At 42.6% G+C, this 23,720-nt stretch overlaps 1 protein-coding gene across 1 annotated transcript; it reads left to right on the top strand.

Annotated features, from left to right (window-relative positions):
- Positions 1–19,378: 19,378 nt before the first annotated feature.
- On the top strand, positions 19,379–20,828 carry LOC117447788 (beta-1,3-galactosyl-O-glycosyl-glycoprotein beta-1,6-N-acetylglucosaminyltransferase 3-like). Its single transcript, XM_071203386.1, is given in 2 exon segments — positions 19,379–19,967; positions 19,970–20,828. Coding segments are annotated over 2 exon segments (1,044 nt in total). The 5' UTR covers positions 19,379–19,609; the 3' UTR covers positions 20,656–20,828.
- The last annotated feature ends 2,892 nt before the right edge of the window (positions 20,829–23,720 follow it).

Raw genomic sequence — 23,720 nt, 5'->3', positions numbered from 1 at the left:
GATTACGGCTGAGTTGGCCTCATTCAGCGTTCAAAACTATTTTAACTGCAGTGTTTTGGCGCTCGCTTTAATAAAACATTACACCTATAGCTCAGGGCCACAGGAAATGACCTACAATTAACTGTGACATTAATAAACTCAGACAAAAGCAGCCAGCTCAGTGTGTGTACGTCATCAGGTTATTAATAGTTCTAACAGTTATATGTTTCAATTACTGAATTACGGCAGTTCCAGAGTTCCCGTTAGCCGGTAATTAAAGGACTACGACCGGTAAAATATGCTGAAGACCGGAAAATCTAAATCTCTCCGGTCAAAGTGTTCGTTCAAAATAATTTCTGTTTAGCGCAATACTGCATCAGTTGCGCAACTTGCGCCACTTATGAGACAGACAAGAAGAGTATGTGACAGACAAGAAGAGTATGTGACCCATCGACGCCACACTATTCAAAACAGGAATCGAACGTCTCCTACCCCCCCCCCCCCCCTTAGGTCACAGGCTCCTCCAGCGGACGCTTTTATCCAAAGCGACTTACAATAAGTGCGTTCGACCAACAAAATACAAGCTTGAAGAAAACAGAATCATAAAGTACATCAGGCTTCATAGAGCAAAAACATTTCAAGTGCTACTCAACTGGCTTTAGATAAGCCAGTCCTCCAATCAAATATCTCTCCTGATTGTTGGCACTTGATAATCACCTTCCCTGAATTTTACTCAGGTGTAACTAAAGTCTGCTTTAAGGGTTGTTTATATTTCACATCATTAATCAGAATTTGTAAAGTAATTAAAATAAATGTAGTGGAGTAAAAATACCTGGTTAACCTTAAAGAAAGCCCTCAGGATTATAAAAGACCCCCATCACCCCAGCCACAAACTGTTCTGTCTGCTGCCATCTGGCACAACAGCCGCATTCTAGGAGAGTATGTGGCTGTTGTGGAGGACTACAGTACCTGGGAGTGCACTTATGGGCTGAACTGGAGGATCAACACTGACGCTGTGTACAAGAAGGGGATGAACAGACTCTATTTTCTGAGGAAGCTGAGATCCTTCCACGTGTGCAGCAAGATGCTGGAGATCTTCTAGTCTGTTGTGGCCAGTGCACTCTTCTTTGCTGCGGTCTGCTGGGGGGGGGCAGCATCAGAGCCGGTGACACCAGCAGGATCAATAAAGTGATCCGGAAAGCTGGGTCTGTCATCGGCATCAAGCTGGACCCCTTTGAAGCTGTGGTGGAGAGGAGGACACTGAACAGGCTGTTGTCCATGATGGATAACCCCACCCATCCTCTCCACCAGCAGCTGGACAGTCAACGGAGCTCCTTCTCCAACAGACTGCTGCAGCTCCGCTGTCACAAGGACCGATACAGGAACACATTCCTGCCCACTGCAATAACTCTGTACAATAAATCACCTCTGGCTGGAAGAGAACTCTCTGCGCCATAGTTTCTCTAATACAACCTCGCTGTACATTGTACACATATATAATCTGTTCAATATTTGATATTCCATATTCCATTGTCATATATTTTTGAATATGTATATTTGCATATATAATATCTACATGTATATTTTCTATTTCAATACGTATATTTTCTATTTTCTTTTCTTTCTATTCTTGTTTATTTGTGGTTTTGTTTTATTGTAAAATGCCTTGTCTTTTATGCTGCTGCAACAAACACAATGTCCCAAATTGGGATCAATAAAGTACCATCTTATCTTATCTTATCTTACATCCGGAATAAAACCACCAGACTCAGGGACAGTTTCATCCCACAGGCCATAAGACTATTAAACACCTGCACTTTGAAATAACATCCATAACATTCATCTGGCTGCTACTTAGAAATGATTTGTCTAATATATCATATTCCAATCACTTGTATAGACTCTTATTGCACTATTTCACTTTTTACTATTTTTCTTTTTGTATTGACTTGCACTATTTTTTCTGTTTATCTGTTTTATTGTGTTGCACTGTTGGAGGAGCCTGTGACCTACGGGGGGTAGGGGGGGGGAGGAGACGTTCGATTCCTGTTTTGAATAGTGTGCCGTCGATGGGTTTCATTCCATTTCAAAATGCTGTTTGTCGCTCAGGGTAAACTTCAACATTGTCAAGCAAAGCACATGGTGTAGTCCCAAACGATAGCTGAGGATTCTGGGTAGTGTAGTGTCTTCGGCCATCCTAAACTGAACAAATATTTGTTTCTCCGAATCGAAGGGGAAAATTACAAAAGCATTGTACACAATTTAAACCAATCAATGTTGTGTAATCAACAAGGATAATCTGGTGTTTTTTAGTTGATGAGTAGTGCAGATAGCACTGTAAGATCAATCGACAGAGAATACTTACTTCCGGTGTAAAATCCTGCGTTATCCAATGGGAATGGATGCTCACAATAGCCGCGTTCACAATGGGGTACTTTTCCCACAAAGGTTCATGCGAACTTAGTTCATGATCGCGTTCACACCAAAAAGAGCCGGTACTAAAAGTAGTTCATGCGAACCTTTTTACCCCCTCGAAAGTCCCTGCTCGAGAGCAGGGACTTTCGAGTTGCTCTTTTTTGAGAAAAGAGCTATATTCCTGATTGGCTGGGCGGATTGCAAACCACGCCCCGTAAAACTCCCAAAAAGTTTTGTGAAGCCGCCATTTTATTATCCTCGCATTAGCATTATTAGCATTAGCATTAGCCCAGCGCAGAAACGCAGAGAGACTAACTTATGGCAACACAAAATAAAACATGGGAGCGGTGGAGATGAGGAGCTGTCGGCGTTCTGGCGATTTACTCGGAAGGCTTCAGTCGAAGCTGCTGGGACTCCCAGCAGCTTCTACTGAAGCCAGTCCCCAACTCCGGGAACTTCCGGCCGGGGACTTTGGGCGGCAGTATACGCCGTGAAGTGGTTTGCGGCCTGCCAGTAAACCCAAAGCAGAAGAAGAAGAAGTGACGTCAGCGGCTTCATTTGCCTAATCCACCATCAGGGACTTTTTCTGGTGTGAACGCGATCTGTACTTAGTTCATGCGAACTAAAGAGTTCGCATGAACTAAGTTCGCATGAACCTTTGTGGGAAAAGTACCGCAGTGTGAACGCGGCTATTGCTCTCCGTAATACAATAAAGGGGACATGATCAAATCGGAATATAATGTTCTTTTAAAAAACGTTAACTACAGGGAACAATCTATTTGACACAGCTGAATCTCTGGCCTTCCTTAAAAACTAACTAATTTAATAGAAATCACAGTTGTATTACACACAATGCACTGTTTTTTGAGAACACAAATTCGTAACTAATGCACCATAATACATTCTGACGAAAAATTAAAATTATTATGAATACAAATAAAATAAAAGAAGCCTCCCGTGAGTTACTACAAGCTATAAAGTAGATTTTAAAAGCGTTGTATAGAATAAAAGCTCACTGTGGGACGTTGTAGAAATGCGTGTGTGCACCACGACAAAAGAGCCTCATTCACTTTACATTGGGGTTGTTTGCGTGGTGCAGACACGTAAATGTAACAAAGTTCGTGACACCACCACGCAATGCGGTGTTAAGGAGTCGTGGTGGAGTCACGCATTCTGGTGAGATCAGGTTGTACAGGCCCAGGGCCTGATGACAGGTTAAGGTGGGCCTGCCTAGTAGGACAGTAGGGTATAATGAGTTCTTTAAGTTAAGATGGCGCCTGCCCATTAAGGGCTTTGTAGGCGAGAAGAAGAATTTTAAATTATATCCTGTGTTCTATAGGGAGCCAGTGTAAGGCAGCCAGAACAGGAGTAATGTGGTCCCTTTTCCTAACTCTGGTTAGTACACGAGCTGCAGCATTTTGAATCAGCTGAAGCGACTTGACTGACTTCTTGGTACTCCCTGATAATAAAGAGTTACAATAATCCAGTCTAGAAGTAACAAATGCATGGACTAGTTTCTCTGCATCGTTTTGAGGCAAGATATGCCTGATTTTGAGGCAAGATATGCCTGATTACGTTTATCTACGTAGATATCTGCCCGATATGTCAATTTTGCACTTTTGTTTTCATGCAAGTTCTCACATCATAAGTATGTGTTTCCAGATGCCTCGCCTCAGGGATGTTTGACGTGCGACTGGGGCAGCACTTTAAAGGACAAAGTCTGCTATCCGCGTTGTGAAGAGGGGCCGATACTTTTCAGAAAAGGTGTGCGCTTAGCTTCAAGCCATGTACCATATTACTTTAATTATTCTAATCAACATATTTGAAAGCAGAGGGAAATGCTCCCCTATTTAAGAAAAGTTGTCACATTAATTCCTCACTCAATCATTGCACTACTAAACAGTGGGTGTACTGGGATCGTTGTATACATAAATGAGGATCTGCTGATCAAATGGTAAAGTAACTAAATAATCAAGGTCATCATGACAACATATTCCCTAGCTTCTTACTATAGGTCTGTGAATTGCCAGTTATCATAGTTGTGGTTATTTCGAATAAATCTATGTTTTTGTCTGGGCTTTTTGAACTGGTTTGATTTAAGCTGGAAAAGTGTAATTTCACATACCAATCATGATGTTTTGAAATGTTACCGTTGTAGGAAACGTGTGAGCCATGTGACAGCTCGTGCAGGCATTGCACCGGCCTCAGACCTGACCAGTGTTTGACTTGTCACCGGGGTTTTGCTCTTCATGCTGTGGAGAGGCGCTGCACCCGCTGCTGTCAGGCTGGAGTCAACGACACTGATTGCTGTGCTTGTGATGGCCGCTCAGGTAGAGACCCTGTCTTTCAGAAGCAACATAGGACTGTTTAGGTGCAACCAATTATGTGCAAACTATGTGCAATATGAGCAATATATATATATATATTAGGGCTGTCAAACGATTACAAATTTTAATCAGATTAATCACAGCTTAAAAATTAATTAATCATGATTAATCACCATTCGAACTATGTCTAAAATATGCCATTTCTTTATGTATATTGTTGTGGGAATGGAAAGATAAATGAAAGAAGGCTACGGTGGCCCTGAAGTGCAAGACACCACAGCATTTCACAAAACACCACAGCATTTCACAAAACACTACAGCATTTCACAAAACACCACAGCATTTCACAAAACGCCACAGCATTTCACAAAACACCACAGCATTTCAGAAAACACCACAGCATTTCACAAAACACCACAGCATTTCACAAAACACCACAGCATTTCAGAAAACACCACAGCATTTCACAAAACACTACAGCATTTCACAAAACACCACAGCATTTCAGAAAACGCCGCAGCATTTCAGAAAACACCACAGCATTTCAGAAAACACTACAGCATTTCAGAAAACACCACAGCATTTCACATTGGACGGAAAGGGTATTCCTTTAGGGAGAACACTTCTTGTTTGTGATTGGACAGAGCCAGCCAGAGAAGCACTGCTGTGATTGGTTGTTTTTGCTGCCAGTCAAGGAATGACGCTTCGTGATTGGTCAACACCAGACAGCGAAATATGTCCCAACCATGGTCCCACAACGTATGGTCCCAACACATCAGCCGTTAGCACACACTCAGATCTCACAGCTCCTCATATCTGTTCAGAAACTGGACAAAAGTTAAACATGTACAAACCACAGACTGTCTATGTCATGGCGAATACAGTCGCTGCTTTATTTATGTCTGTATGATGTTGTTGTGTGGACGGAGCAGCTACAGGTTAGTTTAGCCTGATGAATCCGATTCAGAAAACACGCATTTTAAAAGCTTTTCGTCTGCCGTCTTGTCTGCAGACTTGTCAAAGCGTTAATTCATGGTTTTTACTAACTGCTATCAGTATGTAGTTACTTCGGCATCACTTTGAAACGTGTAATACAATTAAATCACGGTCAAATATGTTCATTTTGTTGTAGGATTTACATGGAGATACGCCCCGTCCCCTCTCCAGCGCCTCTTGTTTGAATGACAGCATTGACAGGAGCAAACACCGCTGACAGCCGCGGTGAAACTCGAGTGATTAGAGCGATGCGAATATTGGGTGGTCTACCATAGTATTTACATGGAGATAAGCCCCTTACAAACCATGAGTTAATAAAGCATTAATTCTGTATTTACTCCTGTAAATTAGTCATTTGAGACAAAAATGTCCACTGCAAAAGACTTTGATAAAAACATTATATTAAAAGGTTTTTTTCACAACTAATTAACACACCCTAATAGAAAATACCAAAAATGTAATCATTTTCAGGATTTTAACCCTTTCAATGCCATTTTGAAAACATGAAACCGCTGTTTTTTTTCATGATGAAAACAGAGAAAATGAGTTATTTTCCCAAAAATACATATCTGGAGACTGGCTCTTTTTTTTTTATAACAGTCTTGGATATGTCAAAGATTAGCAACAAAATGGATTTTTTTGCATTATTAGTTTTTGCACAAAATCAGATTGAACAAAAAAGTTACAAATTAGTCATTCGGGACAAAAAAGTCCACTTCCAAAAACTGCTCTAAAATGACAACAGATTAATATTTTTAAAAACTTTTTGGGGTTAAATCTTTCAATCAACTTCAGTCCTGATCAAAAATACCAAATGTTAAATTATGTTCAGGATTTTAACCCTTGAACTGCCAGTTTTAAAACATGAATTTGCGTTTTCTATGAAAAACATGCACAAAAAGGCAGTTATTTTCCATATAATAAATGTTGGGGGGTCGGCTTTTTTTTTTTTTATCACAGTCTTGGATATGTCAAAGATTAGCAATAACATTTTTTTTTTTGCATTATTAGTTTTTGCACAAAATCAGATTGAACAAAAAAAGTTACAAATTAGTCATTTGGGACAAAAATGTCCACTTCCAAAAACTGCTCTAAAAGGACAACAGATTAATATTTTTTAAAACTCTTTGGGGTTAAATCTTTCAATCAACTTCAGTCCTGATCAAAAATACTAAATGTTAAATTATGTTCAGGATTTTAACCCTTGAACTGCCAGTTTTAAAACATGAATTTGCGTTTTCTATGAAAAACATGCACAAAAAAGCAGTTATTTTCCATATAATAAATGTTGGGAGGTTCGGCTTTTTTTTTTTATCACAGTCTTGGATATGTCAAAGATTAGCAACAACATTTATTTTGGTGGATTATTAGTTTGTGCACAGAATCAGATTAGACAAAAATGTCCCATCCACTTCCATTATAACCACATCTTTTGATCTCTCGCCATACCGGTATAAAATCATGCATTTTGTAATGTCAGGGTTTTATATTGGAGGAAAATAGTTCAATTTGTCCTTTTTACTGTATATGACCAGATGTGACATTTTACATTGAATTACATGCTTGTCATGTCTTGGTTTACAGTTTACAGCATTCGCAATTTCCCCTCATCTCTTTACCTTTGATGTGTGTCAGAATGTAGGAGTAAGTGTTCTCTCATGGCATTTTGTTTTTCATTTGTGCTGTTTCATGTGTCTTAGAGGTAAACAGAGGTATGATCTTGACCCAGCTTGACCTTTTTGTTTAGAATTGTTTGGAACTTCAAAGGCTTTGATAATGTCTCTTTAGCATACAAACATACACAGCCATACATGCACTAAGTCAATAAGCGAACACCTGGCTGCAAAGCCAGATTCATAAATATGTGTAGTTTGGCTGGCTGGTCGTTTCATTCCTGTGATACGCAACAAGCGAGTAAGATGAAGAGGCCCTTCTCTGTGGAAGAAGCTAGGGATATGGTGATGAAGCCGGCAACCTCCAGCGAGCTGCTTGACTCTTCTTCTGAATCAGAAACAACCTCAGAAGAAGAATGTGATGTGGAGTTTGTAGTGGAGTCTGATCCTTCTTCTTCTGACCCTTCCACTGAAACTGCAGAGGAAACAGAAGATTCTGGCAGTGGGTGGACATCAACAAATTGTGAAATCTGGTCTCCCTCTAACAACGACACGCTGCGCTACATTCCCGCTGCCAGAGGTTTGGTTCCAGGGCCCACGCGTTATGCCATTACAAGAATTGATGACGTGGAATCCTCCTTCAATTTATTTTTCACTGCTGAGATCATTAGTAGTATTGTCGACATGACAAACTTGCAGGGGGGATGTTCGGTGGCAAACTGGAGTGATGTGGATGCCACAGATATTCGTGCATACATCGGTCTCCTGATTTTGGCTGGAATGTACAAATCGAAGGGCGAATCCACCCGCAGCCTCTGGGATGACCACAGTGGACGTGCCATCTTCCGTGCCACAATGACCCACACCAAATTCCGGTTGATGAATACCACCCTCCGGTTTGACGACAAGCTGATGAGACCTTCCTGTCACAGAGAAGACAAGCTTGCCCCCATCCGCTCTCTCTGGGAGAAGTGGACACATCACCTTCCGATGCTTTTCAATATACATACCAAGCAAGCCAGCAAAGTATGGGCTAAAAATCTGGATCACTGCTGACGTTGAAACCTCCTATGCCTGGAAGTGCCAGATTTACACCGGTAAAGCTGCTGGCAGTGCTGCCGAGGTGGGCCAGGGAAAGCGTGTCATCCTGGAAATGACAGAGGGGCTCCAAGGGATCACTGTGACTTGTGACAATTTGTTCACGTCATATGCACTTGTGCTTTTTACTGCTGTGGATCCCTCCTGGAAGCAAGCCAAGTCCTTCAGGAGGAGGCTTTTCTTGGAGGAGTTGGGGAGATCTCTGGTGTCTGCAAAAATCATGCGGAGAAAGCATCCACCTCGTACACCGGCTGCTGTTACCATAGTGGCGGACATACAGGCCTCGGCAGCTGCCCCTGACACCGGCACAATCGCAAGCGGCTCTGCCCCCGACACCGGCACAACCGCAAGCGGCTCCACAAAAAAGAGGGGACTGTGCTGGATGTGCACTGGGAAAAGTTCACCTGCAGAGAGCACCAAATCCCCTGCTGCAGGTTCTTCTGGATGAACTGATATCTCTCTCTCTCTCGCACGCACATACACGCACACATTATTTGTTATCTCCATCTATCTTACTCCGTCTCTAACACACATACTTGCTCTATCTTCATCCATCTCTCATTTTATTCAACACACACTCATACATATCATTGTTCTGTTTTGACAATTTGATTTGTTCATGAATGTTGATTGCAGTTTGCTGTTTGGAAAATAAATGTTGACATTGATACATCTGATGCTGATTTAAAAATGATTTCAAAGAAAGTTGAAAATAGTATTACTTCAGTGTTTTTATAGGTCATATAATTCAATGGTAAAATGTCACATCTGGTGATATACAGTAAAAAGGGACACATTGAACTATTTTCCTCCAATATAAAACCCTGACATTATAAAATGCATGATTATATACCGGTATGGCGGAGAGATCAAAAGATGTGGTTATAATGGGAGTGGATGGGACGCGAGTGGCTAATATGTAACTTTTTTGTTTAATCTGATTTTGTGCAAAAACTAATTATCCACCAAAATAAATGTTGTTGCTAATCTTTGACATATCCAAGACTGTGATAAAAAATAAAAAAGCCGACCCCCCCAACATTTAATATATGTAAAATAACGGCCTTTTTGTGCATGTTTTTCATAGAAAACGCAAATTCATGTTTTAAAACTGGAAGTTCAAGGGTTAAAATCCTGAACATAATTTAACATTTGGTATTTTTGATCAGGACTGAAGTTGATTGAAAGATATAACCCCAAAAAGTTTTAAAAAACATTAATCTGTTGTCTTTTTAGAGCAGTTTTTGGAAGTGGACATTTTTGTCCCGAATGACTAATTTGTAACTTTTTTGTCCAATCTGATTTTGTGCAAAAACTAATAATGCAAAACAAATCCATTTTGTTGCTAATCTTTGACATATCCAAGACTGTTATAAATATAGCCAGTCTCCAGATATGTATTTTTGGGAAAATGGCTCGCTGGTATCTCGAGCTGAGCGCTCATTGGTGGTTTTTACCACGTGCTGCTGATGAAACTCTCCAATTGGCTGGCAAAAGTTTGTTGTTGTTTTGTGTCAGTTTTATGTCGCCACATCCATTCCCATTTTTCATCATTGTTCCACAATGTTTATCATCATGAAATTAATATCTATATATTTTATACTATACTGCTTACCGTTTTCATACTTTATATATCTTAGCATATTCATACACACTGTTCATACTGCTCACAGGCTGCTAGTGTATATCTAGTGTATTCATACCCCACTGTTTATTCATCATTCAATTCATTCTATATGTTATTCTGTAGATTGTGTACATTACTTTCCACTTCGCTGCTTGTTGCACCTGGTTAGAAGCTAAACTGCATTTCGTTGTCTCAGTACCTGTAATATGTGCAATAACAATAAAGTTTATCTTTAAGTTAAACCAAATCATTAAAATAAAATCTGTTGTAATGTAATGATTTGGTTTAACCTTATTTATTGAATACATCATTTAAAATGGCAAGATTAAATCAAATTACATCCATGTTGTACACATCCAGGCCCGGTTCCAGAACAAAATGACTCAGGGTGCATCTGAGATTAGAGAGAGTGCAGTGGTAAAGTACTATTTTTATAAGTGGGGAGTGGACCTAACACCCTAGTGGTCCTCATCTCCTCTAGGAGGGGCCTCACCTCCTGTAGGGGGGTCCGGGGGCATGCTCCCCCGGGAAGATTTTCTTTAAAATATTGAAGTTAAAAGCATCAATCTGGTGCACTTTGAGAGCAAAATGAAGAGATCTATGGATCGATGTGCTCTTTGCTTGATTCATGCCTTCCCAGTCCCTTATCACGTAGCCTATAAGAGCATGGCGCCAGTTGTTGTAGCCAGTTGTGGTGAAGGCATCTGACTTACTTGAACCGAAATGTCTACATGCATAGCAGAAGATGGCATCTTTTTTACATGAATATTCCAGCCAATCTCTGTTTTGAAACCATGAGCTGCAAAATGAGTAGCCTACAGGCGAGTTGGGCACTTTTTTAAATATACCTGGGCAGGCTCTGTTTTGCCGAGGTCCTCTGGCACATGCGGGCCGCTGAGGGGTGGCGGTGTTTGGGGCAACGAAGACCGCTGCGGCTGCTCCGCCTCCGTGGGCGAGGCGGGCAAAGCCGGCGAGTCGGGCTTTATTGTCCACGACAGTGGCCGCGGGTAATGTAATGTCCCCATGATCTGAACTGTTATTACCTGCAGTAGATGCAGTGTTACTGCTGGCGATAAGGGCTGGTTGTTTTAACCATTTTCTGATGTCCATCATCACTGAAACTGATAGCTTTGTAAGAACCTTGCAGATGACGAACGCGCAGCGGCACAGGTCACACGCACCTGACATAATAACGTTACTTACCCTTTAAATTGACCAAATAAATGCAGCAATGTTATTTAACCACAATTCCAATTTATTTTATTTAAACTAAATTCTTCTTCTTAATATTCTTCTTCTTATTATTACTACTATTATTATTATTATTATATATGTAATATTTTTCAATTTCACTTTTCATTTTTCAAATGAGGGTGCATAACGACTCAACTGAGGGTGCAATGCACCCTTATGCACCCCCGTAGAACCGGGCCTGTACACATCATAAAGCTTAAAGTGGCAGCTAAAGAATTAACACAGCAGCAGGTCTGTTCAATTCATGCTCATGAAGCTTCATGTGTGCGGATCTGAAGGGACTGATCATTTGTAGCCTGTCCACCTATCAGTTTTGCAAACATTAAGAGGGAGGAGCATTTCTAATTATGGAACCCAGTCACTGGTGTGGTTCCTCATCATGACTGAATTAACAAACCTATATAAAGCAATAGTGATCACCTTTGTCTACAGTGGGTAAAATGGAATTTGTGGTGCTTACACTGCGTGATGGACAGGGAGACATCACTGTAAGAGTCTCACAAGACATTTCCCAAAGACTACAAAATGGTGAGTAAACAACTAAATTGCATTCCAACAATCTGGATATGATTTTAAATTATCTAAATTATTTTTCAGATAACAGTTTAGCAGCTGCACTTATGCAGCAAGCAAGGGCTGCAACAAATGCACAAGGTAATCTATCATTTAAATCAAAAATGGTATTGTCTTTTAATGCAAATCAAACAAATGACATATTCATGTTTATTGTAAACAAATATTTAATTTTCTCTCAATCACAGTCCCTTTAGATCAGGGGTCTCCAACACGTCGATCGCAAGCTACCGGTAGCTCGCGGGCAGCTTTTCAGTAGCTCCCAGCTCGATTATCGATTATAGCGTAGTAACGTTGCTTCTTGATTTTTCGGCCGCGGCCGGACAATAAAGTTTTTTTATTTTAGAATTGTTTCTGTCACACGAATATAAAATTGGTCGGTGACGCAGAGATCAAGGAGCAGACGTGACAGCAGCACAGCGACACCACACACGGAGCTGTCTGCTTTCTCCAGCAGCATAATGACTGAATGAATCAGTCCGCGTCGCTGCGGCTCAGAGACACACAGGGAGGCAGGGGCGGACTGGGACTACAAATCAGCCCGGGACTCTCGACCGGCCCACTTCGGTACCGCCGGCCCACCGCGGTACCGCAAGTAAATACCGCTAGTAAATTGTCGGGGGGACTGGGGGGGTAGACAATTTACTAGCGGTAGACATTAAGGGTAAATAATGTGGACTTGTATTATCATTGGCCCCACCATTGTAACCACTGGCCCGGAGCATTCGTCCAAAAAAAATGGACTAATAATGAAGTAAATTAACACATTTGTTGCAATAGTAATGTATGCACTAACGACATTACTACTTGTATTACAACATTTTAATCATCAGTTCTTCCTCATTTTCCTCAATTGTTCATATTTGGTTTATTAAAATAATGATATTGTGGTCATTGTTAAAAAATGTCTGCTATTATTATTATTTGTATAATGCACTTTCTGCCTTCCTGTCATTAGGAGTTAGACATGTAATGGCTATGTAATAGATTTGATTAGCACCTTCATTATCCTAAACTGCTGGGACATTTCGCCAATACCTTTTTATATGGTCTACTCTTCACTTACTTGTCAGCATAGGTCGGCATTGATGTACAGAGCCGACAGAAGACCTTGTTTATATGGGCATCATATGGAGAGGTGCAGTGACGCGTCCTGAAACCAGGAAGTAAGCTGCTGGTTCCCTCGACAAGGGTTTTGGAAAATAGCTGGAAATAAGGTCTGTGGAAAACAAACCTGTTTGATAAATGCACGTTTTGTTCAGCCGGATAATCTCCACATGTCTACCCTACTTTTATAATTTTCGAATCATAAATCTAATCGATAGATTATAAAAGGGTTTTAGGACGCGTCACTGCAGCCAACTCCATCATCAAGCTGGCTGACACTTTCTCTCCCTCTTCTTCTCATGCTCCCTGTCACTCTCCTTGAACTCCTCCGGTGACTTTCTTTTATTTGAAGATTGTTTTTTGCCCGGCGCTTGGCCGGTTACCGCTGGTAATAAAAACATTTGGCGAATGGTTAGGTGGCACGATAGTCTGTAGTGAAGCAGCGCGCTCCTGCTCCCGCTGCGCTCCGGAGCAAACAGCTGTTTGCTTTTCACCCAACAAAAACGACAACCGACTCACGGAACGCTATGTTGTAGCGTTGATAAACGAAACAATTTAACTAAATTGCTAGTCAAAATACCAATACCACAGGACCATTTTTATATTTTTAGTGGCCCGAGCGGGCAAGTGGAAAGTACGTTATGCTGGCCCGGGGTGTCTAAATAGTGCTTCCGGGCCAGCGGGCCATTTAATGTCGAGCCCTGCCGGTTACCGGCCGGCACACATCGTCCAACCGGCCCACTTCAGTACCGGCCCATCGGGATTCGTCCCGAACGTCCCGATGGCCAGTCCGCCCCTGCAGGGAGGGATTTGTGTTTTTGAAAAACACTCGTTATCGTAATGTCAGGTTTTTGGTGGATTCAATCAAGTCTTGGATTGCAGAGTATGAATGTCCTCTTGCTATTTTCCGTTGATAAATACGCGTGTAAAATGTGTGAAGGCAGGAGGAAAGCTTCCGCGATCGCCGTCTCCTCTCTGCTGCTCCAAGCCCCGCCCCCTCCTGAAAATAATGAGTGACAGGCTGACAGTGACCCGATAGAAACTTTAGTATTCACTTAATCACTGAGATATAATGAAGCTAACTTAATCTCATACATTCATGGGATTCATGTAACAGTGAGACAGAGAATGTAAGTGTGCACCCACATGTACTATTTTTGTTTTTATAATGCTGTTGTAAATACTCCTTGTCTGCCATGTTCAGACTCAAGTCATGTGTGTGATGCCACATTCAAGACATTCAGTGTCCTTTTTTTAACAGAAGGCCGTTGCTAGAAGCTGCAGTTAGACTGCAGAAGTATTAGTTTTTTGTTTTTGAGGATGGAAAAATGTCACACACAGATATAGGGAGGCTAGACCTACAATTGATTAATTATGGTTTATAATTTCATGTCAACACGAAGAAGAAGAAAAGATGGCTGCACTGTTCAGTGTCAATCCTGTGGAGATGGAGGTTATACATCTCCAAAATTATGTTCAGCTTAAGTCTCAGCAAAACTCACAACATTTCTGGAGCCTTGTAGACCCAGAAAACTATAAAAACATCACCAAGCAGCACTGAACAAGCCTGCTTTATTTGGTTCTGTATACATCCCTTTGTGAAGCAGCTTTTTCTGGCATGAATGAAATCTAAATACAGAACAAGACCGACTGATGAACATGTAAATGACTCTATTAGTGAACCTAAGTGGGTCCAGCATACACCTGTATGGTAGACTCCATGCAGCGCCAGTTATCTCACTAACTGTAAAAAAGAGTGAATGCACTTATTTTACACATGCCATAAGATGCTTGCAAGGTGGTGATTAAGGCGATGTATTTACTATGTGGGCCATACTAAGAAGTGAAAACATTGTAATTTGCTCTTGGACATGTATGTGAATCTTCAGTGAAGTACTTACTATGTTGTCCATATTAATATGTTAGAAATTGTTGTTTTCTTGCACCTTGATGTGAAGTTAAGATTTTAGATAAGCTTTAGGTATTGATTTCACACAAAAGTAGCTTAATTCAACTGATGAGTGCTATGTGAATAAATGTAAGCGATGCGATGCAAGTAGCTCTTGGCCACTTTCATTTTTTCAAAGTAGCTCTCAGTTGGAGAAAGGTTGGAGACCCCTGCTTTAGATCATGTCATTCTTCATACAATACATGTGGGATTTCTATTGCATCCACTTCATCTGCAACGAAAAACGCCAACGCAATTTCCGCCATTGCAAACCCAGCCAGTCAAGCCGACTCTGAGTCCGAGCTGTCCGATTTAAGACGAGCATTTTGACACCTCCCCCGGCTGCGATCGGCTACTCTCGTCTACTTTCGAGGCGAGCCGCAATGTGTCTCAAACAAGCCTACTCTGTCGTCCGGTGATCTAACCGCCTTCTGGAAAAGCTTCGTCGGTACGCAAATGCGCTTTGTGACACAAGTGACGGTACGCATTTCAGATTACGCACATAACCTGCGTACCAGTTATGTGCACCCCTGTACCAGAGCCATATTATTACTATTATATGGCTCTACCTTGGCCCTTTCTCATTTCTCTAACTCCCCTTCTCGACTCCCCTCCTCGACTCCTATCCTCGAGACTTAGTCCCGCCCACAGGAGATACGAGCGGAGGAGCCGAGGAGGGGAACCGAGGAGAGAGGAGGGGAAGCAGCAGGCGGTTAGAGAAATGAGAACTCCTCTCCTCTGAGCGGTCATTTTAAAGAGACGTCCATTAATGATGACAGGAGGCACAGCAGCCCTCTGTCTGATGGACAGATGTGTTCATGACGACTTATATATTTACTTTTGATTCATTCACAGTGCGGTATAATGAGACAATAACAGGCTACAGATGCGGACACGCACACACACATAGGCCTATATATGTATATATTTATATAAATATATACAATTTCAGAATCAAACAGAGCATTCATAATAACGTAACAATATCAGAGACTGGATATATCCCCCCCCCCCCCTCTCTGGTCGCTGCAATGAGGAAAATAAATTACGGGCCAAAAGTTTTATTTACAAGTATTACAAGTTAAGCAGAGGACACCAAACCAACTGAGACCTGTCTGTCCGCTGCATCTACGCACACACTGTACCACACACACCTACACATAATCAGGCTACAGCTGTTGCGTATTTTATTATGTGAAGCACTGAATGGTTTTAGAAAAATATCGACTCTTTGTTTGTAGATATCTAACTAAAGCAAATAAAGAGAGTAGGCCTGTTATAGAGTGATATATATTATACACACTGCTCTGCTTTCTGCAAGGACCTCACAGCTGTTCTCTCTGTAAACATCGCATCATGATGAAAGCAGTTTCTAAAATAATATCCAGGGGATGCATGCAGAGCTGTCATTGGCTGAGATAAGTCCGGCCGTGCGTCACGACTCTTTGAAACATCTCTGTTGCCGGAAATGCATCCGCGAAGAAGCCGTGGAGGAGCCATCAGTGTATCCTCGGTTATAGCTCCTCCAGAGAGGCTCCTCGATGCTCGATGCTCGGTCCTCGACGTGCATTTAGAGAAATGAGATGTCCTTCAACATGGCGCGCTAAAATTCGTTTCCGGGTCACTACCGGAGGACAGAGGAGTCGAGGAGTCGAGGAGGGGGATTTGATGAAATGAGAAAGGGCCCTTGTACTACAGCAAAAGTATTCTCCGTCGGGACTTCCTGCAACAACACCACGCTGTTATCAAAGATGTTCTATTGAGAAGACGATCACTACGTGACAAACGTTTTCAAAACCGTGGCTACTGAAATCAATCTTACTAACTGCTGTCTGTGCAATTTACTCCGCGCGAGTTGGCAGACTTTATTTTGCTTACTTTAACATAATTTTTCATGGTGGGGCTAAGCCATTTCTTGGTATGGGTGTAGCCTACCCCAGCCATACCCTGGCGCTGCCACTGGTGGCACGTATGGGGTGGGCCATTCTGCACATGCGTTAAATGCGTTAAATATTTTAACGCAATTAATTCAAAAAATTAATTACCGCCGTTAACGCGATAATTTTGACAGCACTAATATATATATATATATGCAATATGCCGTTAAAAACTGCAATATATACCTGGCTGCTAAATCCTCAGAACTGTTACAGGGTGTGTATTTTTGTAAAACGTGTAATTTTTTTATTATAATTTTTATTTTTTTATCTTTAGTACTTTTACAATGTAAATGTCCCCTCTGTGGGACTAATAAAGGTATTCTGAATCATCTCTTAAAGGCAGTTTTTTTGTTTTAGGTCTGTGTGTGGAGGCGCCGCAACCCAAGTCAGGGGACGATCAGGTAACAGACCTGAATGTATCGTCTGCAGCTCTGAAGCACACCTCAGCTGGCGTACCCATCGCTCTCCTGCTGGCTCTTGGGTTGGCTCTGGCTGTGTTCGCCTTGATCAAAGCCCATGCCAGGAAGAAGCTCTGCTGGGGCCAGAGCTACGAGAGACTGAACGGCAGCGCCAACATGCCTCACGGGGTCCCTGAGCCGGACAGCGGGGACGAGGTGGATGTGGTGTACACCAGCAGAGGCGGATCGGTGTATCGACGATACAGCTTCATCCATGAGCAGGACGCAGATGCACCCCATCATGTGGATGAGAGCACTTGTCTAAATCAAATGTAGATACTTTGAAAACAGAGATGAAGATATCTGAGGAATGTATTGTGGATAATCACAAAATTATGACTGATGGGAAACATGTAAATGGTGCAGTAATGTTAAGGATAGTCAGGCCCGGTTCTACGGGGGTGCATAAGGGTGCATTGCACCCTCAGTTGAGTCGTTATGCACCCTCATTTGAAAAATGAAAAGTGAAAAAAAAAAAAAAAAAAGTAAGAAAAAAAAAAGTGAAAAATATTACATATATAATAATAATAATAATAATAATAATAATAATAATAATAGTAGTAATAATAAGAAGAAGAATATTAAGAAGAAGAATTTAGTTTAAATAAAATAAATTGGAATTGTGGTTAAATAACATTGCTGCATTTATTTGGTCAATTTAAAGGGTAAGTAACGTTATTATGTCAGGTGCGTGTGACCTGTGCCGCTGCGCGTTCGTCATCTGCAAGGTTCTTACAAAGCTATCAGTGTCAGTGATGATGGACATCAGAAAATGGTTAAAACAACCAGCCCTTATCGCCAGCAGTAACACTGCATCTACTGCAGGTAATAACAGTTCAGATCATGGGGACATTACGTTACCCGCGGCCACTGTCGTGGACAATAAAGCCCGACTCGCCGGCTTTGCCCGCCTCGCCCACGGAGGCGGAGCAGCCGCAGCGGTCTTCGTTGCCCCAAACACCGCCACCCCTCAGCGGCCCGCATGTGCCAGAGGACCTCGGCAAAACAGAGCCTGCCCAGGTATATTTAAAAAAGTGCCCAACTCGCCTGTAGGCTACTCATTTTGCAGCTCATGGTTTCAAAACAGAGATTGGCTGGAATATTCATGTAAAAAAGATGCCATCTTCTGCTATGCATGTAGACATTTCGGTTCAAGTAAGTCAGATGCCTTCACCACAACTGGCTACAACAACTGGCGCCATGCTCTTATAGGCTACGTGATAAGGGACTGGGAAGGCATGAATCAAGCAAAGAGCACATAGATCCATAGATCTCTTCATTTTGCTCTCAAAGTGCACCAGATTGATGCTTTTAACTTCAATATTTTAAAGAAAATCTTCCCGGGGGAGCATGCCCCCGGACCCCCCTACAGGAGGTGAGGACCCTCCTAGAGGAGATGAGGACCACTAGGGTGTTAGGTCCACTCCCCACTTATAAAAATAGCACTTTACCACTGCACCCTCTCTAATCTCAGATGCACCCTGAGTCATTTTGTTCTGGAACCGGGCCTGAGGAGAGTAGTGGTATTTTTCTTTGGGATTGTTCTTTTTTGAGTGCTGTTGAGTGTTATTCTGCTCTACAAAGTGCCTGTACCTGTAATGCACAGAAGCATTTGTGAGTAAACAGTAAAAAAAACACATGTGTTTGTATGACTTTCTTTTTGTTACTTATTTATATATTCGTTCAACAGTGAAATGATTGTGTATAATAATTGAAATGACCATGATCTCTGTAAATAGACATTTAAATGAAATAAAATATTTTCTACTTGATGTCCTTATAGTGCAAACATTGTGATGGCTGTGTGCTGATATTATCGTATCATAAAATAATATAGACGTTCCAATATTATGTATAATACTTGTTCCAACAAGTCCTTCTGTTCACAGGAAAGTCCATATCCTATTAATGGTTACCATATAGTTTGCTCAACAAATGCCTAACACACCTTAGTTTGACGCACCTACTGAGAGGGCTGATTCAGTTTTTCATTAGATATACCTGTCAAACTTTAGCTTGCAGTGAAACAAAGATCACCGATGCTGAAGTGACTACAGCCAAGGAATGGCAAGGTTTTTCATTCACCTGACTTTGAGGACCCTCTCTCTCATCCTCATAGGTACTTTGCTTTCATTTTTCCTTTGGTAAACTGACTCCAACAAGCAGTCGTTGCCTGATCTCAGAATACCACAGCAGTTTTTTACTGACCTGCTTGACTGCTCGGCTATTATCAGTGGAGACATTACCGGCAAGAAAAAACAATTAGAAGTGCTTATGGGATCCAGGAAAAGACAGAAAGTACTATCTGAGGACTTCTACCTTAACGTGACAAAGGACTGTCCAGCTTACCTTAAGAGAGGTTTCATTACATCACCCATCAGTGAAGAAGAAAATGATTTTCCCATTGCCTACTCAATGGTTATTCATGAAAAGATTGAGATGTTTGAGCGTCTTCTAAGAGCTATTTACACTCCTCAGAATATCTACTGTGTGCATGTGGATCAGAAATCCTCTGAAGACTTTCTGAAGGGAGTGAAGGCAATTGTTTCCTGCCTTCCTAATGTGTTTCTAGCCAGTAGGTTAGAACGTGTGGATTATGCCTCATGGTCCCGAGTGCAGGCGGATCTGAACTGCTGAACTCACACGTCCAGTGGAGGTACCTGCTAAACACCTGCGGGGCCGACTTTCCCATCAAAACCAACAGGGAAATGGTTCAGGCTCTGAAAGCCCTAAACGGGAAAAACAGCATGGAGACAGAGGCCACCAATGACTACAAGAAAGCTCGCTGGCAGTATCATCACAATGTTAATGGCACTGTCGTAAGGACTGATATGAAGAAAAGTCCCCCACCTATTAGCAGCCCTATGTTCATGGGAAATGCTTACTTTGTGGTCACGAGAGCCTTTGTGAAGCATGTGATGCAGGACAGAGAGGCTCAGAAGCTATTGGAGTGGGAGAGGGACACTTACAGCCCCGATGAGAACCTGTGGGCGACCCTGCAGAGGATGCCATCCGTTCCAGGATCGATCCCTGCCAACATCAAGTATGATGAGTCAGACATGCAAGCCATCGCTCGCGTGGTGAAGTGGGGCTATCATGCAGGCAGTATAAAAGATGGAGCCCCGTACGATCATTGCACCGGTGCTTACAGAAGAGCAGTGTGTGTGTACGGCGCTGGAGACCTCGCCTGGCTCCTTCAACAACATCACCTCTTTGCAAATAAGTTTGATCCTGAGGTTGATGACATCGCCATTAGGTGTCTGGAGTCAGTTCTGCGGTTTAAGATGTTAGGACATGACATGGTAACAGATCACTTCTAACAATTTGTAAGGCTTAATCAGCTAAAATGTATAATATGTTAACAGAAATATGTTATACAGATCATTACGTTATACGTTTATTTTTATATTGCCATTATTTAACTGAAATGTCTTGATTCATTCTCTATTAATTATCTTCAAGATACTATCTGTCTTGTCATGTTTTTTATGAATGTGGCTGTTATTGTCAGTATATATAAATGATGATAAACTCCAACTTCAATGAAATCGATATTTGTGGTGCCATCTAGTGGAGTCTAAGTGGATGAGATAAAGAAGGTAAAAACAGTTCAAACCGGAAAGACGTGATGTAAGATTTTACATATTTATTGTTTACACGTCATATGAATGAAATGATTGCCATGATAATACAACAGGAGAATGTAATGGTGTTTTGGCGATTAGGCCCCGGTTTGCAGGATAATCATTTAGGAGGGAAAGCACCGCTCCGATGAAATCCCCGGGGTCTAGACACTGGTGGTGGTGCTGAGTAGGTGAGACCGGTCTGAAGAAGGAAGGTTTAGCTTTGTCCTGGAGGAGACTGGAGGCGAGAGGGGTGGAGGCGGGTTGCGGTCATCTGCAAATGACAACTGACAGGGAGGAAGAGCAGGCATTTAAGGAATTTAGCATGTGCAGCTATTGGCTGCTGAGGGGTGACGCCCTCATATTTAATGAGGGGGGAAGGGAGCCATCGAGTGACGTGTAAGTGACTCGTGTTAGGTCTTCCTTATTGAACTTGCGCTAAGCTTCATTTCAAACCGGAAAGACGTGATGTAAGATTTTACATATTTATTGTTTACACGTCATATGAATGAAATGATTGCCATGATAATACAACAGGAGAATGTAATGGTGTTTTGGCGATTAGGCCCCGGTTTGCAGGATAATCATTTAGGAGGGAAAGCACCGCTCCGATGAAATCCCCAAAACCATTGAAGTATGAAATACTGAGATGAACTGAGTTGCTTACCTTGTGGGGTAACTGGTGATCTGGGAAGGAAAGATAATAGATTAGCACGTATATGAGCGACATAGTGCCGGAATCACTGCCGGAGCTTACGGGTCATGCTGAGACTCTGACTGCCGAAATCAGTGCCGGTCTTACCTGAAAACGACCTGCGGGTCGCATGCCTGGCCAGCAGGGCTTGACTACGCCGAGGAGCGAGCGGTTTCGTTTTGTAACGGTGGCCTTCCGCCACGACACCGAAGTGTACGGTGGCCTTCCGCCACGCCTGAACTTCGCAGGCTATATACATCTTTTTCTTTGCTCTTTTCTCTTTCTTTCGTAACTGACACGGAAGTGTACGGTGGCCTTCCGCCACGCCTGACTTCGCAGGCTATATATATATATTTTTTTTTTTTTCTTTACTCTTTTCTCTTTCTTTATTTTCTTTGTTTTGTAACTGCCACGGGGGTGTACGGTGGCCCGAGTCCACGCCTGACTGCAGGAAATACATTTACTCTGATACGTTTGAGCAAGGCCTGGGAATGAAATACCTGTGTGCCGGAGATGAAGCCCGTTACATGTAGTTGCAGCGTGAGACGAGCCATTATTCCCTGTGGGCGGGGCCCGCGGAATTAGGACAGGAATGCAGTTTGAATATCAGGTACCTTAGTGAGACATGTATACTTGTGAATGTATTTATGAGCCACCACCAGTTATATGCATAGATACCATAGTCAGGGTCTGAGAGATCTTTGGGAAGCCAGTACGGCGCTGAAGTCTGGGCGAATGTAGGTTGTGAAGGCGGAGGAGGACCACCGTCCTAGTTGTTGTAGGGATGAGGTAGAGAGACCTTGATTAGCAGCAGAGGTGGCTGCACCTATCCTGAAGGAATGTCCCGGGTATGATATAGGTGATAGGCCGGATTTAATGAGAACTTGCTTGAGGTAGAAATTGACAGGGGCCATGACCCTGCGAACCACTCTCCCTGGAAGAAACCCCCAAAACCCACGGATGGGGCGACATCCGTGGAGAACCTCATTGAGTCAGAGGAACGCACGAGGTCATCGTAAAAGAAAGTAACTCCGTTCCAGTGGGCGAGCAGGAGGGACCAGGAACGTAGGTCTGAGCGGCAGCCTTCGTCTAAGAAAATGCAGTCATGGAGTTTGTCGACCGCTGATGCTGCGTCCAGGAGGCGGGAGATGAACGAGCGCCCCTGGGGGATGACATGCATGGCGAAGTTGAGGTGTCCGAGAAGGGAGAGCAACTGTTATTTTGTGATGACGTGTTGCTCGCAGTATGACTTGGTGATGTCCCGGATGCGCTGCAATTTGTCGGAGGGGAGAGACGCCTTCATGTCTATGGAGTCGAGGATGATGCTTAAGAACTCTAAGCGTGTGTCGGGACCTAACATTTTCTCTTTGGAGAGAGGGACACCTAACTCCTGAAGCAGTGTTTAAGCTTGGCCAGTGAGATCCCTGAGCTGTCCTGTGGTGGGACTATGGGGAGGAGTCGTCCAGTAGGTGAAGGACGGAGGGGATTCTGACGATGTTCAGCGGGTTTCAGCAGGATCCAGCAGAGCGCTTCCGAGAAGGAATTGAAGAAGCAGGGGCTGCTTCTGCGAAAATACAGTTTGAACTCCCACTTAATACCGAACGAATTCCACTGAGACGGATGAATGGGGATGATGTTGAAGGCATCGGTAATGTCCGTTTTGGAGAGCCGAGCTCCGTGCCCTGTGAACTTGATCATCTTTATTGCATTATCCACTGAGGCATGGTGAAGGGAGAACTGATCTGGAGGGATGATGCTATTGACGCTGCTGAATGGCCAGAGCGGGGAGCGGACAGATCGAAATCAGCCTTTTATTTACGTGTGGCTTATTCCGATGGGATTTGAACGGAACACTGAGAAGGGGGAGGAGCTAAAAGGGCCGATTATATATCCTTTGAGAAGTTCTTTGTCGATGAGCTGGGAAACTATGTTGGGTTCTTTAGCGGCTGACTGTAAGTTTCTTGCTACGAAAGTCACTGTGGGAGATGGGAGGACCCCTACCCTGAAGCCTTGGGAGAGCCCTGACAGAGATAGTCAACGAACACGGAATCTGGGTGAGTAGATAGCG

The sequence above is a fragment of the Pseudochaenichthys georgianus genome, chromosome 6 (assembly GCF_902827115.2).
Source record: "Pseudochaenichthys georgianus chromosome 6, fPseGeo1.2, whole genome shotgun sequence".
Lineage (NCBI taxonomy): Eukaryota > Metazoa > Chordata > Actinopteri > Perciformes > Channichthyidae > Pseudochaenichthys > Pseudochaenichthys georgianus.
Note: the sequence above shows the minus strand (reverse complement) of the source record. Positions and strands in the feature narration are given on the sequence as shown.